Raw genomic sequence first — 15065 nt, 5'->3', positions numbered from 1 at the left:
AGGAGGCCTTTATCCTTTTAGTCCAACATGGAAGCAACAATTACTTTCAGAAAGCCATCCCCACCAAAAAGCTAGTCCTTTGTAGACAGTGGCATCTTGAAGTGAGAGAGATACTGGAGAGGTACTAGAATGTTAGAAAGCACCCAGGAAGTTTTTGGGTGTGCAGTTTAGCCACAAGAATAAGACACCAAAACCCAGAGGGAAAACACTGTATAAAATGTCAGGGAAAGGGATAAATAATCTCTCCAAATCTTTTGTAGGATGCCCCTCCAGAAAAAAATAATTCTGAAATGTGGGGATTTTATTTTAAAATGAGAAAAAGATTTAAATTGCATATAAATTGCTCACTAGTAACAAGGCTGTTATTGCCTTGTTAAAGTAATCATATTGCAATGCAAACATTTAAACAATACAGAAAACTCTGAAGAGTGAAAGTCAAGCAGTTATGATAGTCCTGGCTTTGTTGTTGTTGTTGTTGTTTTTAAAGATTTTATTTATTTATTTTTAGAGGGAAGGGAAGGGAGGGAGAGAAACATCAATGTGTGGTTGCCTCTCATGCGTTCCCTACCGGGGACTTGACCTGCAACCCAGGCATGTGCCCTGACTGGGAATCCAACCAGCGACCTTTGGTTTTCAGGTCCACGCTCAATCCACTGAGCCACATCAGCCAGGGCAACAGTCCTGGTTTTAAAGTCACGAAGCATGGGAGAGTTCAAACTGGTTTGTTACGTTTTGCCCCATCTGCCACTGCAGTCACACCCACCACAGCTCCACCAGCCAACACTCACCGTCCAGCAATGACTGTTATCATACGGTTTAGGTCCTTCCAGATGATGCAATTATAGATAAAGTGTACACAATTGCAGAATTTTTACATAAAACTATCCATACTTAGTAAAAATAGCACGGACTATAAGCTAGTCAGATCTAGTAAAAGTGAATACTCGACAAATGCAAACAAAGGAATTGACTTGGGTCTAGACCTCACTAATCCTAGGTAAGTATGCTTGAATCTCTCTGGACTACATGTATCTAAAATATATTAACATGTATACACATAAAACATGTATGCATTAATATATATGCACTTAAAAAATCAGGAAAGGTACAAACTAAATCCTAGGGCTAGTTTTTCTTTTGGTCATAGGAGTACAAGGGGCAAGGAGCTGTGATGATAAATTAAAAGCATAGATATGAAGGCATTTAACATATAATATACTCCCAAGAGAGAAAATATACAAAGACATACTGTTGCCTATGTGGAACCCTGAAATTTTCACCAGAGGAAAGAAAAATATAGTTTCCTCTTTGCTTACAGAAGTTTCTTTTACTTTTTGATCTGGTGGTTGTTACTGGGTTGGCCAAAAAGTTTGTTTCTAGTAGTGGTCAGTTATCTTTTACTTCATTCAAAACAATTTTGCTAGATTCTATTGAGACAACTGTCATATCACCATGCATTAAAAAAATAAAAACTGGGTTCTGGCCAAAGGGAGGCATAGGTAGAAATGCTTCACTTTCTCGCACAACCAAAAGAAGGTAACAACCAATTTAAAAACACTGAACAGGACTTCCGGCCAAGATAGAGACATAGGTAGACAGACTGTGCCTCCTCACACAACCAAAATAAGGACAACAATTTAGAAACAAAAAATCAGCCAGTACTGACAGAAAATTGAACTGTATGGAAGTCTGACAACCAAGGAGTTAAAATAGACACATCCATCCAGGCCAGTAAGACGGGCAGAGTTGGGCAGCCGGGTGGAGAGAGGTTGCGGCAAAAAAAGCAGTGGCTGGCAGACCACGGGCACAGGGTGGCAGCGGGCAGACTCAGCAAGGTGGTGGGTTGTGGAGGGGTGCAGCATACAAGGCAGATGGCAGACCAGGTAGTCCCACACTCATGCACAGACAAACCAGGCAAAACTGTGGAGCAAGATAGATTGTGCAACCCAGGGCTCCAGCTCGGGGAAATAAAGCCTCAAAACACCAACTGAAAACACGTGTGGGGGTTTAGGTGCCAGGAGAGACTTCCAGCCTCATAGGAGAGTTTGTTGGAGAGATCCACAGGGTCCTAGAACACACACACACACACACACACACACACCCGGGAAATCGGCACCAGACGGGCCCAGTTTGCTTTGAGAGGGAAGTGGGGGAAGTGAATGAAAACCGGCTGAGAATGGAGCAAGTGCCATTGTTCCCTCTCGGACCCCACCCCCACATATAGTGTTAAAACGCAACAATGTGGGTTGCCCTGCCCTGGTGAGTATGTAAGGCTCACCCCTCATATGTAACAGGCGTGTCAAGACAAAAAAAAAAGGGGGCCAAACAAAAGAACAGATCAAAGCTCCAGGACAAATACAACCAAGCGATAAAAAGATAGCCAACCTATCCATTCAAAACACTGGTAATCAGGATGCTCACAGAATTGGTTGAATTTGGTCGCAAATTAGATGAAAAAATGAAGGCTATGCTAAGTGAAATAAAGGAAATTGGACAGGGAACCAATAGTGATGGGAAGGAAACTGGGACTCAAATCAATGGAGTGGACCAGAAGGAAGGAACAACCAACCAAACAGAAAAGAATAAAGAAACAAGAATTCAAAAAAATGAGGAGAGGCTTAGGAACCTCCAGGACATCTTTATTAAATGTTCCAACATCCGAATTACAGGGGTACCAGAAGGGGAAGAGGAAGAGCAACAAGGGAAAAGCTATTTGAACAAATAATAAAGGTGAACTTCCCCAATCTGGAAAAGGAAATAGACTTCCACAAAGTCCAGGAAGCTCAGAGAGTCCCAAGAAAGTTGGACCCAAGGAGGAACACACCAAGGCACATCATAATTACATTAGCCAAGATTAAAATGAAGAAGAGAATCCTAGAAGCAGCAAGAAATAAGGAGACAGTAACCTACAAAGGAGTTCCCATCAGACTGTCAGCTGATTTCTCAAAAGAAACCTTGCAGACAAGAAGGGGCTGGCAAGAAGTATTCCAAATCATGAAAGGCAAGGACCTATATCCAAGATTGCTCTATTCAGGAAAGCTTTCATTTAGAATGGAAGGGCAGATAAAGTGCTTCTCAGATATGGTCAAGTTAAAGGAGTCCATCATCACCAAGCCCTTATTATATGAAATGTTAAAGGGACTTATCTAAGAAAAAGATAAAAAATATGTACAGTAAAATGACAGCAAACTCACAATTATTAACAACCACACCTAAAGCAAAAACAAACTAAGCAAACAGCTAGAACAGGAACAGAACCACAGAAATGGAGATCACATGGAGGGTTAGCAACAGGGGGGTGGGAGGAGGAGAGAGGGGGAAAAGGTACAGAGAATAAGTAACATAGATGGCAGGTAGAAAATAGACAGGGGGAGGGCAAGAATAGTATGGGAAATGTAGAAGCTAAAGAACTTATAAGTAGGACACATGGATATGAACTAAAGTGGGGAATGTGGATGGGAGAGGGTGTACAGGGTGGAGGGGAGCGAAGGGGGAAAATGGGACAAGTGTAATAGCATAATCAATAAAATATATATATAAGAAAACAATAAACAACCAAAACTTCCAGAAAATCAAACTGCATGGAACTCCAACAACCAAGGAGTTAAAGAAACATTCATCCAGACTGGTAGGAGGGGTGAAGATGGGTAGGAGGACAGGATGCGCAGGCAAGGCTGTGGACCATGAGGGCAAGGTGGGACTGGCTGAACAGGAAACTAAAGACTCAAAACCTCTGGCTGTAAAATCCTGTGCAGGTTGCGAAGGCAGGAGAAACTCCCAGTCTCACAGGAGAGTTTGTTGGAGAGGCCCACAGGATCCTAGAACATATATAAACCCACCCACTTGGGAATCAGCACCTGAAAGGACACAATCTGCTTGTGGGAAGTGAGGGAAGTGACAGAAAGTGGGGTGAGAACACAGCAAGTGAGCAGCACTGTTCCCTCTCTGACCCTCCCCCACATACAACGCCACAATGCAGCAAAGAGGGTTGCCCTGCCCTGGTGAATGCCTAAGGCTCTGTCCCTTACAACATAAGGTGATGAAAGAACAGATCAAAACTCCAGAAAAAAGAACTAAGTGACAAGGAGATAGCCAACCTATCAGTGCAGAGTTCAAAACACTGGCAATCAGGATGTTCACAGACATGAGTTAGTTTGGTAGCAAAATGAAGGAAGAAATAAAGACTATACAAAGTGAAATAAAGGAAAATATACAGGGAACCAACAGGGAAGGGAAGGAAACTGGAACTTAAATCAACAATTTGGAACAAAAGGAAGAAATAAACATCCAACCAGAACAGAATGAAGAAACAAGAATTCAAAAATATGAGGAAAGGCTTAGGAACCTCTTTGGAACCTCTTTGGATCCTAAAGGCTTAGGATCCAAATCATTAGGGGTACCAGAAGAAGAAGAGGAAGACCACAAAATTGAAAACTTATTTGAACAAATAATGAAAGAAAACTCCCCCAATCTGGCAAAGGAAATAGACTTCCAGGAAGTCCAGGAAGCCCAGAGAGTCCCAAGAAATTGGAACCAAGGAGGAACACACCAAGGCATATCATAATTAAGTTAAAGGAGTCCATCATTACCAAGTCCTTATTATATGAAATGTTAAGGGGACTTATCTAAGAAATAGAAGAAGATCAAAAACTATGAACAGTAAAATGACACCAAACTCACAACTATCAACAACTGAACCTAAAAAAAAGACAACTAACAACTAGAACAGGAACAGAATCACAAAAATGGAGATCACGTGGAGGGTTATCATTGGGGAAGTGAAGGGGAATAATTGGGGAGAAGGTACAGGGAATAAGAAGCATAATTGGTAGGTATAAAATAGACAGGGTGAGGTTAAGAATAGTATAGGAAATGGAGAAACCAAAGTACTTATATGTATGACTCATGGACATGAACTAAGGGTGGGGGGAATACTGGAGAGTAGGGCAGTGCAGGGTGGAGGGGGTATAAAGGGGAGGAAAAAATGGGACAAGTGTAATAGCATAATCTATAAAATATATTTAAATGATAAAAAAAGAAAAATTTAAAAACTTATCAAAAATATGCCAAAATTTTGATAAGTTTGTTCTATTTCTGTGTAGCCATTTTAATAATGAAAATGGAAAAAATATTCAACATGTTTGGTATATTATGCTAAATTATTTCAAGAAAGGTAAAAATGCAACTGAAACACAAAAGATTTCTGCAGTATATAGAGAAGGTGCTGTGACTGATCGAATGGGTCAAAGAGGTTTGCAAATTTTCATGCTGGAGATTTCTCACTGGATGATAGTCTGCTATCAGGTAGACCAGGTGAAGTTGATAGCAATCAAATCGAGACATTATTTGAGAATAATCAATGTTATACCCTGTGGGAGATAGCTAACACACTCAAAATATCCACATCAATAAAGTTACTGGTGTCTTTTATTTTATGGAAAAAACTAAACGAACTTTTTGGCCAACCTAATACATCAAGTGTTTCTCTCTGATGTAATTTGAGAGAATGGATAACAGTGTATCATCTACTTTTTCATATATATTGGATACCAGCTTCTCATTAGTTGGATGAGTAGTAAGAGTACGCAGAAAGGTCCGAGATTTGAAAAGAAAGAACCTTGGTTCTGACCTCACAACCTTGAGATTCTCAAAGGTTTAGCTGAACTAAAATATACATACATTTTAAAGGGTAAAAATTTAAAATAAGTTGTGTGGAGAATGTTACCATATGGTATTGTTTAGGTTAGAAAGACATCTTAGCATATCTTCATAATTTAAACAATACCATGTTGGCAAAGGGTGTTAAAAATCAGTTCCTGTATCATCTTACTTCTAGCCCATCTCATGTCCCAACATACTCCTCATTATAAAACCTCTGGTAAATGCCACATCTCTGACTAAAATGCATTACTCAAATTTCTAACAGAGTTGGGAATGGCATGGAACTTCCAAGGTCTGATTTTAGTGTGCCCTGACTAAACAAAACTGAGCTTTGAATTCTGTTAAGAATGATGACAACCAATACTTAATCAATAGTATAGGAAATGTAGAAGCCAAAGAACTTATAAGTATGACACATGGACATGAACTAAAGGGGGGGAATGTGGGTGGGAGGGGATGAGGAGGGGAGTGAAGGGGGGAAATGGGATAACTGTAATAGCATAATCAATAAAATATATATTTTTAAAAGTTATCCTTGTAATTTATAATCTTGTTATCCTTAGAAATGTTTAATCATAAAACTATTTCTCTGGCTGACTAAATATTACTGGATTTTTATGACATTCAAATTAATTCAATGATAAATTTCAAGTTCTTTAACTACAGGTAAATTTTCTCATTTTAATTCATGAAATTATTGTCATTTAATATCATTTCTATCATAATCATACATAGTGGATAAAACAAAGTTCATCGCCTATACGACAATCTGGTTAGTTGTTAGGAACAAGGTCTCAGAACCTGGACTAGGTTTTTAAATCCTGGTGTGTCATTCACCAACTGTGAAACCTTAGGCAAGTTATAATCTCTCTCACCTCACTTTTCTCACCTGTAAAATGAGGATAATGACAGTACTTGTCCCTCATGCTGTTTTGAGAATGTGACACATATACATAATGCTTTGAACATATAATAAGCACTATACAAATATTAGTATTAATATTATTTGCTTAAAAAGGTTAACTAAAACTATCTCATGCTTTAAAAAGAACATTCACTCCTTCCCCTCCCTCTTTCTCCCTAGTCCCCTCCCCCTAGCACCCTCTGCCCCAACTTTCCATCCCCTCCCCTCCTGGTCTCAAAGGACTCTGTCCTAGCCAGTTGAGATCTCCACCGGCTGCAATCTCCATGAAGTCATTGGTGCCCCTCCCTGCCCATGTCAGCCCATGCGGGCTACCCATGCCTGTCCCCTAGCTCCTGGTTCCACTGGGTTTCCCCCTCACTGGGGGGTGGCTTTCTGAGCTGCAAGTTCCATGACCCTCTCTGCAGCCTCTACTGCCATTTGGAGCCCTTGTTCTCCCTCCTGATGGGGCAGTGAGCAGCACTGGAGGAGCTGGGTCATGCCCCTGCCCCACAGCCTGGGATCATTGGGATGATGTGGATGCAGTGTCTGTTGGGGCTGGGCTCGTCCGTGGCTTTTGCCACCAAGTTGTAGTGCATCTTCATTTACCTTTTGAGGAGGCAGATGCACATAATGGATTCAGTACCAAACTGTTTGATAAGATATCCTTCCCTTATCTCCTGTGCTAGGCCAGGTAAAGAGGAAGATCCTGCTGCTGGATCTGGATGAGACACTTATTGGGTCCCATCATGATGGGGTTCTGAGGCCCACAGAAGCACCTCCTGACTTCACCCTCAAGGTGGCAACAAACATCCTTCCAGTTTTTTGTGCAAAAGAGGCCCCATGTCTGCTTCTTCTTAGAAGTGGTGAGCCAGTGGTATGAGCTAGTAGTGTTCGCAGCAAGCATAGAGATTTACCACTCTGCTGTGGCAGATAAACTGGACAATAGCAGAAGCATTCTCAAGAGGGGATACTATAGACAGCACCACACTTTGGAATTGGTCAGCTACATCAAGGACCTCTCTGTGGCCCACAGTGACCTCTCCAGCATTGTGATCCTGGATAACTCCTCAGGGGCTTATAGAAGCCATCCAAACAAAGTGACCCCAGGGACACCACCCTTCTTAACCTGCTTCTGATGCCGGATGCCCTCAGGTTCACCACTGATGTTTGCTCAGTGCTGAGTTGAAGCCTTCACCATCATAGGCTCTGGTGATAGCTGCTCCCCATCCACCCAAGATGGGGTGGTGGGGGAAGGAGGGTGAGCCCTCGAGATGCCTGTCTGCTGCCCTCTCCAATGGTGAAGACTGCCTGGGCAGGGTCTGCCTCTCCTGCCCCTCTGCCCTGGGAGCCCTGCACTCCATATGGAGTCTGGGTAGATGCAAGGACCAGGCTGTGAAGCAGCCTCTCTCTAACTTCATGTTCACACTCCCTGGAAACCCCAGACTGGGCCTAGGAGAGGACTAGGAGAGCTGAAACAGTGTCTGTGGTGAAGACAGATGACTGGCCAGAGGGACAGACAGACATTCGATAATCTAGGAGGCTCAGAGAGAAGCCAAGTCAGCTTTATTGTGATTTGATTTTTTTAAAAAAACAAAACTGATCTAATTCTTCACTCCAAGGACTGGGGTGGGAAGCTGGGATTTGGGCCACTGGATTTCACCCAAACTTGTACCCTCTTACTTTTCTCTATATTTTCCTTTCCTAGATTCCCTCAGAACTATAATCAGCTTACTGTTTTGTTTGTTTTTCCCCTGTCTTTTAAACCATGACTTGTAATTTTGAAACCAAAAAAATAAAATAAAATAAAAAGTAAAAATAAATTTAAAAAATAAAAAGAACATTTACTTCATTGAGAGATTACTTACCCATATTTTGCCATGTATAATATACATTATGCCCAAATTTTTGAGGAAAAAATAAGGATGTGCATTATATATGACACAGTATAACGATTACATACCATGGGTATAATAATGGGCACAATAATCCTGTGTATAATGCTCACGAAAACATGGGTATACATTATACATGGGAAAATATGGTATTTTCAAAAACTTTCCATTTTTATAAACAAGAATTACATTAAAGTATACAATGCAGTATAAAAATACAGGGTGGTGCAAAACAGGTTTACACTTGTTCAGAAATAATACAATAATTAATAAATAATAACCCAAGATTAAACTCTGTTTCATGTACTCACAATTATAACCCTATTTTTGGCCCACCCTGTACAGCCTCACATACCTGTTTGGAATACAAGTTCCTTCCCTCCCACACCTGCTGCCTCCAGGTTAATAAATGCACGAATCAAGTTGGCCCAGGGGTGCTGAGTAATGAAACCATGACTGGCCTAAATGAGACAGAAAGAAAACAAATATATGTTAAATAATGTGAGATTATCAAAGTCTCTATTTTACTTAAAGATAGAATGTTTAACAAGAGGAATGGGAAAATAATCTTTTTTTCCAAGACAGTATCTAAAGACGTGTGTTTCTCTCTCTATGCGTAATGGCTGTGTACAGTTTGCTGAGTGGAAAGTTCCCATCACAGAAGGCAGCCTGATTTCCATGAGTGGTGCCAAACAACATCCTTGGTAAATGTGAGGTTGTGCAAAAGGTCAAAATAATAGGAAGGCACGATCCACATGGCTGGGTATCTGTGCTGTGTGCCTACCTCAAAAGATCTCTGGACCTCCTGAGTCAAACAAAACCTGAGGTGAATAATTTTGCCAGCAGAGAGCCCTTTTATGAATCAAACACTGACAAGATGACCTGTTCTGAGTTTTCAAATGTTGAACAAGTATACATGTAGAATTTTTAAAGTATTACCACATACAATATTTCTTTTGCATGTGATTTTATGATACCACTCACATGAATAATCAAAATGCTTAAGCTATTATCATTATTATTCAAGCCTTGTATTTAAAACAGTAGAATCTCACCTGCAACACATTTTCCTCAGCACCATTAAAGAGAAATATAACAGCATGATGTAAGGCTTCTGAAGATGTTGACAAGACGCGAAGGACTTCCAGCATCACTGAACAGCTAACTGCATCATCACTGGCACCTTTATGTCAGAAAAACAGGTATGTTTCTCAAATTTTAAAATCTTTACAGTCTGAATCCCCAGGGCCAGGAATGGGGTTTTCTCATCAAGGAAGAATCATGTTAACAAGACCAGAAGCATAGCTTTGTCACCATCAGGTGACAATTATACTCACCAGCAGTAAACTCCATGAGACCAGAGATCTTTGTCTGGTTTACTTATTGACTTACTCTCAATGTCTAGAGCAAAACCTAGCTCAGAGTAGTCACTTAATTAATACTTGCTGAACAATCAACCAGATAGGACCTAAATTAATACTGAAAACTGGCATTCTCAAACTCAGCAATGTGTTCCCTTCTTTATCCTTATCTACATCCTTTATAATATTCCCACTTCTGGTGTTCACAGTTTCATAGATCATCTTTCTCTGCCACCCACTCCCTTCCTGCTTGTTTTCCTGCCAAAATCATAAGATCTTCAGATCACTCTGCATTTACAGTGGGGTCAGTTTGGATGGTGTGCCATTTTTTTAAGGTTTCTACAAGGAGTTATGAAGTACAAAGAAGACATCAAATTTAATAAGACAGGAAAGGAGACTACTGACGTAAGTAGTATCCCTGATCCCAGCACTGACAAAGCAGAGAACTTCATCAAATCACCTAACTTCTTCTTGATTCAGAAACTTTACATATTAATTAAAAGTGATTATAAAGATGACTTTAGTGTCTTGATTTTTTAAAGCACAATAAGAGGTAGCTAAAAGAACTAATTAGACATTTGCTAATTTTTTTTAAAAGATTTCATTTATTTTTAGAGAGAGGGGAAGGGAGAGAGAAAGAGAGGAAGAGAAACATCAGTGTGTGGTTGCCTCTCACAAGCTCCCCGCCAGGGACCTGGCCCACAATCCACGAATGTGCCCCGACTGGGAATTGAATCACTGACCCTTTGCTTCGAAGTCTAGTGCTCAATCTACTGAGCCACACCAACCAGGGCTGATATTATTTTTTAAGTCAGGTAATTCACAGTATTATGAGCATAAAAAAAAAGAGTCCTTATTTTTCAGTGGTACAGACTGAAATGGAGAGGAACTGACACAGCTGAGTTCTGCTTCAGAATAATTAAGGGTTGCAGAGCTAGGAAGTAAAGAAACAAAATCTGTTAAAGCTAGGTGATAGGTACACTCAAGTTCATTAAACAATTCTCTGTTTTGTACACATTTAAAATTTTCCATAATAAAAAGTTTAAAGAGTAATCAAAGTAAACAGGCATTAATAACAACCCAGATGATAGCATTTTCCGACTTACACACTGGGAGGCAGGGCACTTCAGAGATTATCATGGGTTTTAAGGTAAGAAAGACTTGGGAGTAAATTCTAGCTCTATTGTTTACCCTACAACTTCCTGGTCTAGAGAGTAAGCTAATGGTATCTACCTCACAGGTGTGTTGTGAGGACTACAAAGAAATTCAGTTTGCATTCAATGTTAGTTTTCCCTTCTCTTTGCAAACTTAAGGAAGGCTCTGCAGTTAGCAAAAATGCTTGCTTTGGTGTTGTTAAATTCCAGACTCTTTCCACTGAAGAAGAAACTACTTATTATCTATTACTTGTCTTGGCAGTGATTACTGGATTGTATTTTAATCAAAGAGAAACTAAGTAATAACTACTAATGACTATCAAGCCAGAAGTATATGTAGCTGTCAGTAAAAGTGTCACATTCCAGGAACCAAACGAAATTATTGATTTTTAACTTTGAGACTGTGAATTATCTTAAAATAAAAAATCAAAAAGAAATTTTTTAAAAAATCAAACCATAAACATTTCTTTATTCAAAGAGAAAGAGAAATTGAAAGAGACATATCTATATACAGTTGAATAAAAAGTTAAACTGTCCATTTATCTTTATTTTAATGGTTCTGTTGTCTGAGAACAGAACTAGAGAGTCAAATATCTTTAAGAAAGTGAAGAAAAGTTAGAAAACAGTATCTATAAGGGCTATGTGGTTAACCAACATCTTTCCATTTAGAATTAACCCTGAAATTAAAGCCACTCCTAAAATAACTCGATGTGGCTTCTACCAACAACCTGGAACCATGCAGCAAACTCAAGAAGACATTTAAGTCCTTTCTGTGGATAACATTACTTCTAATTGGTATTAGTACCAAAGTCCACATATGTTGCTGAGAACTTTTTAAAAATACCCATGTTTCAATTACTTTATCCACTGAAAGGATTTAGGTGATAGTCTATTTTATGTGTGGGTTGGGTTTTTTTTTTGACAATTTTTAACAATTTAATATTGACAGAAATGTCCTTGTGATTATTGGTAGAGGCAATCTTATAAAATTTTAATTTAAATTGAGTTCCAATGACCCACAAAAATGCCATCCTATCATTATTAGGTCCCATATATATGATTTGTACCATATGGAACCATGTTTCTGATACTTGTATACATACATTTCTTATATAATGCTCTTAAATAACCATGGTGTCAATTTGTCCCTTCCTAGAATTTAAGCAGCATAATAGTGAGCACAGGGTAACACTCATTTTATTACTGCTTTGAAATAGGCATAAAAGACCACTGGTTTCCCTAGCTTGCACAAAGACAGTTCTGACTTTATAAAAACAAATGTGTATATACTGATTTTTTTTAACATCTTAAAAAAATTTAATAGAAATAAGACAATTTCATAATAAACATGTAGTTGAGATATTGTGCCAATATGGAAGTGAGGGAATAGTGTCATTTTCTTCTCATGCCACAAATGCAAGCAAATCTCTCCTACCCTAAACAATTCACATTGGTCCTGCTGACCACTCTTACTGACAGTCAGTAACTCACCTTTTCCACCGATCATTCTATACTCCGTGTGCTCAATTCACTGTTTTGTTGAAACCTCAGGGTTTTTTTTCAAATCTAGTTGCTTTTATCATGCAGTCTTCTTGGAAATACGTGTATGATTTTTTTTTATTTTTTCATTTTTCAATATATATTTATTGATTCTAGAGAGGAAGGTGGGGGGGGGGGAATATTGATTAGTTGCCTCCCTTACGTGCCCCAACCAGGGATGGAATCTGCAACCTAAGCATGTGCCCTGACCGGGAATTGAACCTTCAGTTTACAGGACGACATTCCAATTAAGAGTCACACCAGCCAGTGGTGTACATGATTTTTTAAGAAGCATTTTACATTTATTCTGGCCAGGTGGTTCAGTTGGTTGGAGCGCTGTCCTGCACACCAAAAGGTGGCGGGTTCCATTCCCAGTCACAGCACATACCAACGTTCTGGGTTCGATCCCCAGTCAGCATGTGCTTGGGAGGAAACTAATTGATGTCTCCCTCTCACATCAGTGTTTCTCTCTCATTCTCTCTCTCTACCTCTTTCTCTCTACCCTTCTCTCTCTCTCTCTTCCTCTCACTCTCTCTCCCCACTCTCTCTAAAACAAACATATCCTCAGGTTAGCAGTAAATAGTAATAAAAAGTTTTAAAAAACATGTTACATTCTAAATACAATTGGCACTTTCTAATTAAAGATGTCCTAGGATGAATCATTTTACCAAGCAAATAAATTTTATTTTATATTTTACATAACTAGATTATCATATTGGATCTGCTATAAATTCAAGATCCAGAAATATTAGTAACAAGTAAAAAAGGGAACCCACCCCAGCCAGTAAGGCTCAGTTGGTTGGAGCATCGTCCCATAAACCAAAAGGTCATGGGTTCAATTCCCAGTCAAGGCACATGCCTAGGTTGTGGGCTCAGTCTCCCAGTCTCCTGTTGGGGCACATACAGAAGGCAACCGATCAATGTTTCTCTCTCACATCCATGCTTTTCTCCCTCTCTCTCCCTTCCCCTCTCTCTCCCTTCCCTTTTCTCTCCTTTCCCCTCTCTCTAAGATAAATATATCCTAGAATGAGGATAAAAAGAAAAGCAGGGGAACCCTCGTGTACATTTGATGGGAATGCAGACTGGTACAGCCACTGTGGAAAGCAGCACGGAGTTACCTGAAAAAATAAAAAATGGATCTGCCTTATGACCTAGCAATTCCACTTCTAGGAATTTATCTGAATATAACTGAAACACTAAATCAAAAGAATACAGGCACCCCTATGTTCACTGCAGTATCATTCACAATAGCCAAAATTTGGAAGCAGCCCAAGTGTCCATCATCAGTTGAGTAGATAAAAAAGCTGTGGTACAGTTACAAAACAGACTACCACTCAGCCACAAAAAAAAAGGAAATCTTACCCTTTGCAACAACAGGGATGGACCTAGAGAACATTATGCTAAGTGAAATAAGCCAGCCAGAGAAGGACAAGTACCACAGGAGTTCACTCATATGTGGAACTAATGAACAAAATGAACCAACAAGCAAACAGAGACAGAGCCATAGAGAGCAGGCTGACAGCTATTGAGGGTGGAGGATTTGGGTGCTGGGTGGTGGGACTGAGCAAGAAAGAAAAAAGAGAGAAAAATAACAGACAGGGACAACAAAGTGGTGACTGAGGAGAGAAAGCGGGTGAGGGAAGGTACAGGAGGGTATGGGGGATAAATGGTGTTGGAAGAAGACTTGACTTGGGGTGGTAAACACACAATACAATGTATACACAATACAGCGTACAGATGATGTGTTGTGGAACTATGCACCTGAAACCTGTATAATCTTGTTAACCAGTGTCATTCCAATAAATTCAATAAAAAGGAAAAAAATAATTAATAGCAAAAAAAAAATAAAAAGCATTTTTCATGCCAGGCACTATGGCAATGCCACTGGGAAAGTACTATTATCTCCACTTTACAGATCAGAAACTGACCAAAAAGAGAGGTTATGGTAAGTAGACAAGCAAAGGGAGCATGAACTATCCTTCCTTTCAAATGTAGCTGAAAGAATTGACTGGCCAGGAAACCCAGCATGTTGGATCAGTGGTGATCAGCTAAGTGTATTCCTGTGTCAAATGAAGGCCTTGGACCAGATGCATCTCAGGTCTTGTCTACCTCTAATATGCTATGACTCCATTGTTAAATGCTACAACTTTCTATTCTTCCCTACTTACAATTTCTTTAATAACTACTGAAAACACTTTTATGATGAATCTCATGCTTTAAATGAAAGTTCAATTTTAGAGATTCTCATTCATTCGAAATATTTAGTGTGTCAGACATTGTCCTAAACATCAAGTACTCTATCTTGACAAAGTATTTTCAGAGGAAGATTTGTGGATTAAATGACATTCTAATAGTATGGCATCCCCAGTGGGCCAAAATTCTCACTTTACATGTCAACAGAAACTGCTAGGAAAGATGTCCTCCAGACTTTGTGTCCTGTGAAGGCAAGCACTGTTCCTTTATCCCACATCCCCAAGGCCTACTACCAACACCTGGCTAAGTAAACACTTGAAGAGGCAGAACCTAACTCCAGGACTCTGGGACACACACTGGC

The 15065-nt window shown here is 39.7% G+C and overlaps 1 protein-coding gene and 1 pseudogene across 2 annotated transcripts in view; one reads left to right on the top strand and one right to left on the bottom strand.

Moving 5' to 3' along the window:
- ERMP1 (endoplasmic reticulum metallopeptidase 1) overlaps window positions 1-15065 on the bottom strand; it is a 64246-nt gene that overhangs the window by 46950 nt on the left and 2231 nt on the right. For both annotated transcript variants that reach the window (XM_028513828.2, XM_036021662.1), the window contains exons 3-4: window positions 9513-9640; window positions 8813-8918 (exon numbers count right to left, since the gene is read on the bottom strand). In XM_028513828.2, the coding sequence (XP_028369629.1) occupies window positions 8813-8918; window positions 9513-9640 (234 nt within the window). The remainder of the gene's footprint in view (window positions 1-8812; window positions 8919-9512; window positions 9641-15065) is intronic.
- Window positions 7094-7778, top strand: LOC114497878 (annotated as a pseudogene).

Source organism: Phyllostomus discolor, chromosome 3 (genome assembly GCF_004126475.2).
Source record: "Phyllostomus discolor isolate MPI-MPIP mPhyDis1 chromosome 3, mPhyDis1.pri.v3, whole genome shotgun sequence".
NCBI lineage: Eukaryota > Metazoa > Chordata > Mammalia > Chiroptera > Phyllostomidae > Phyllostomus > Phyllostomus discolor.
This window is presented reverse-complemented; position numbering and strand designations above follow the sequence as displayed.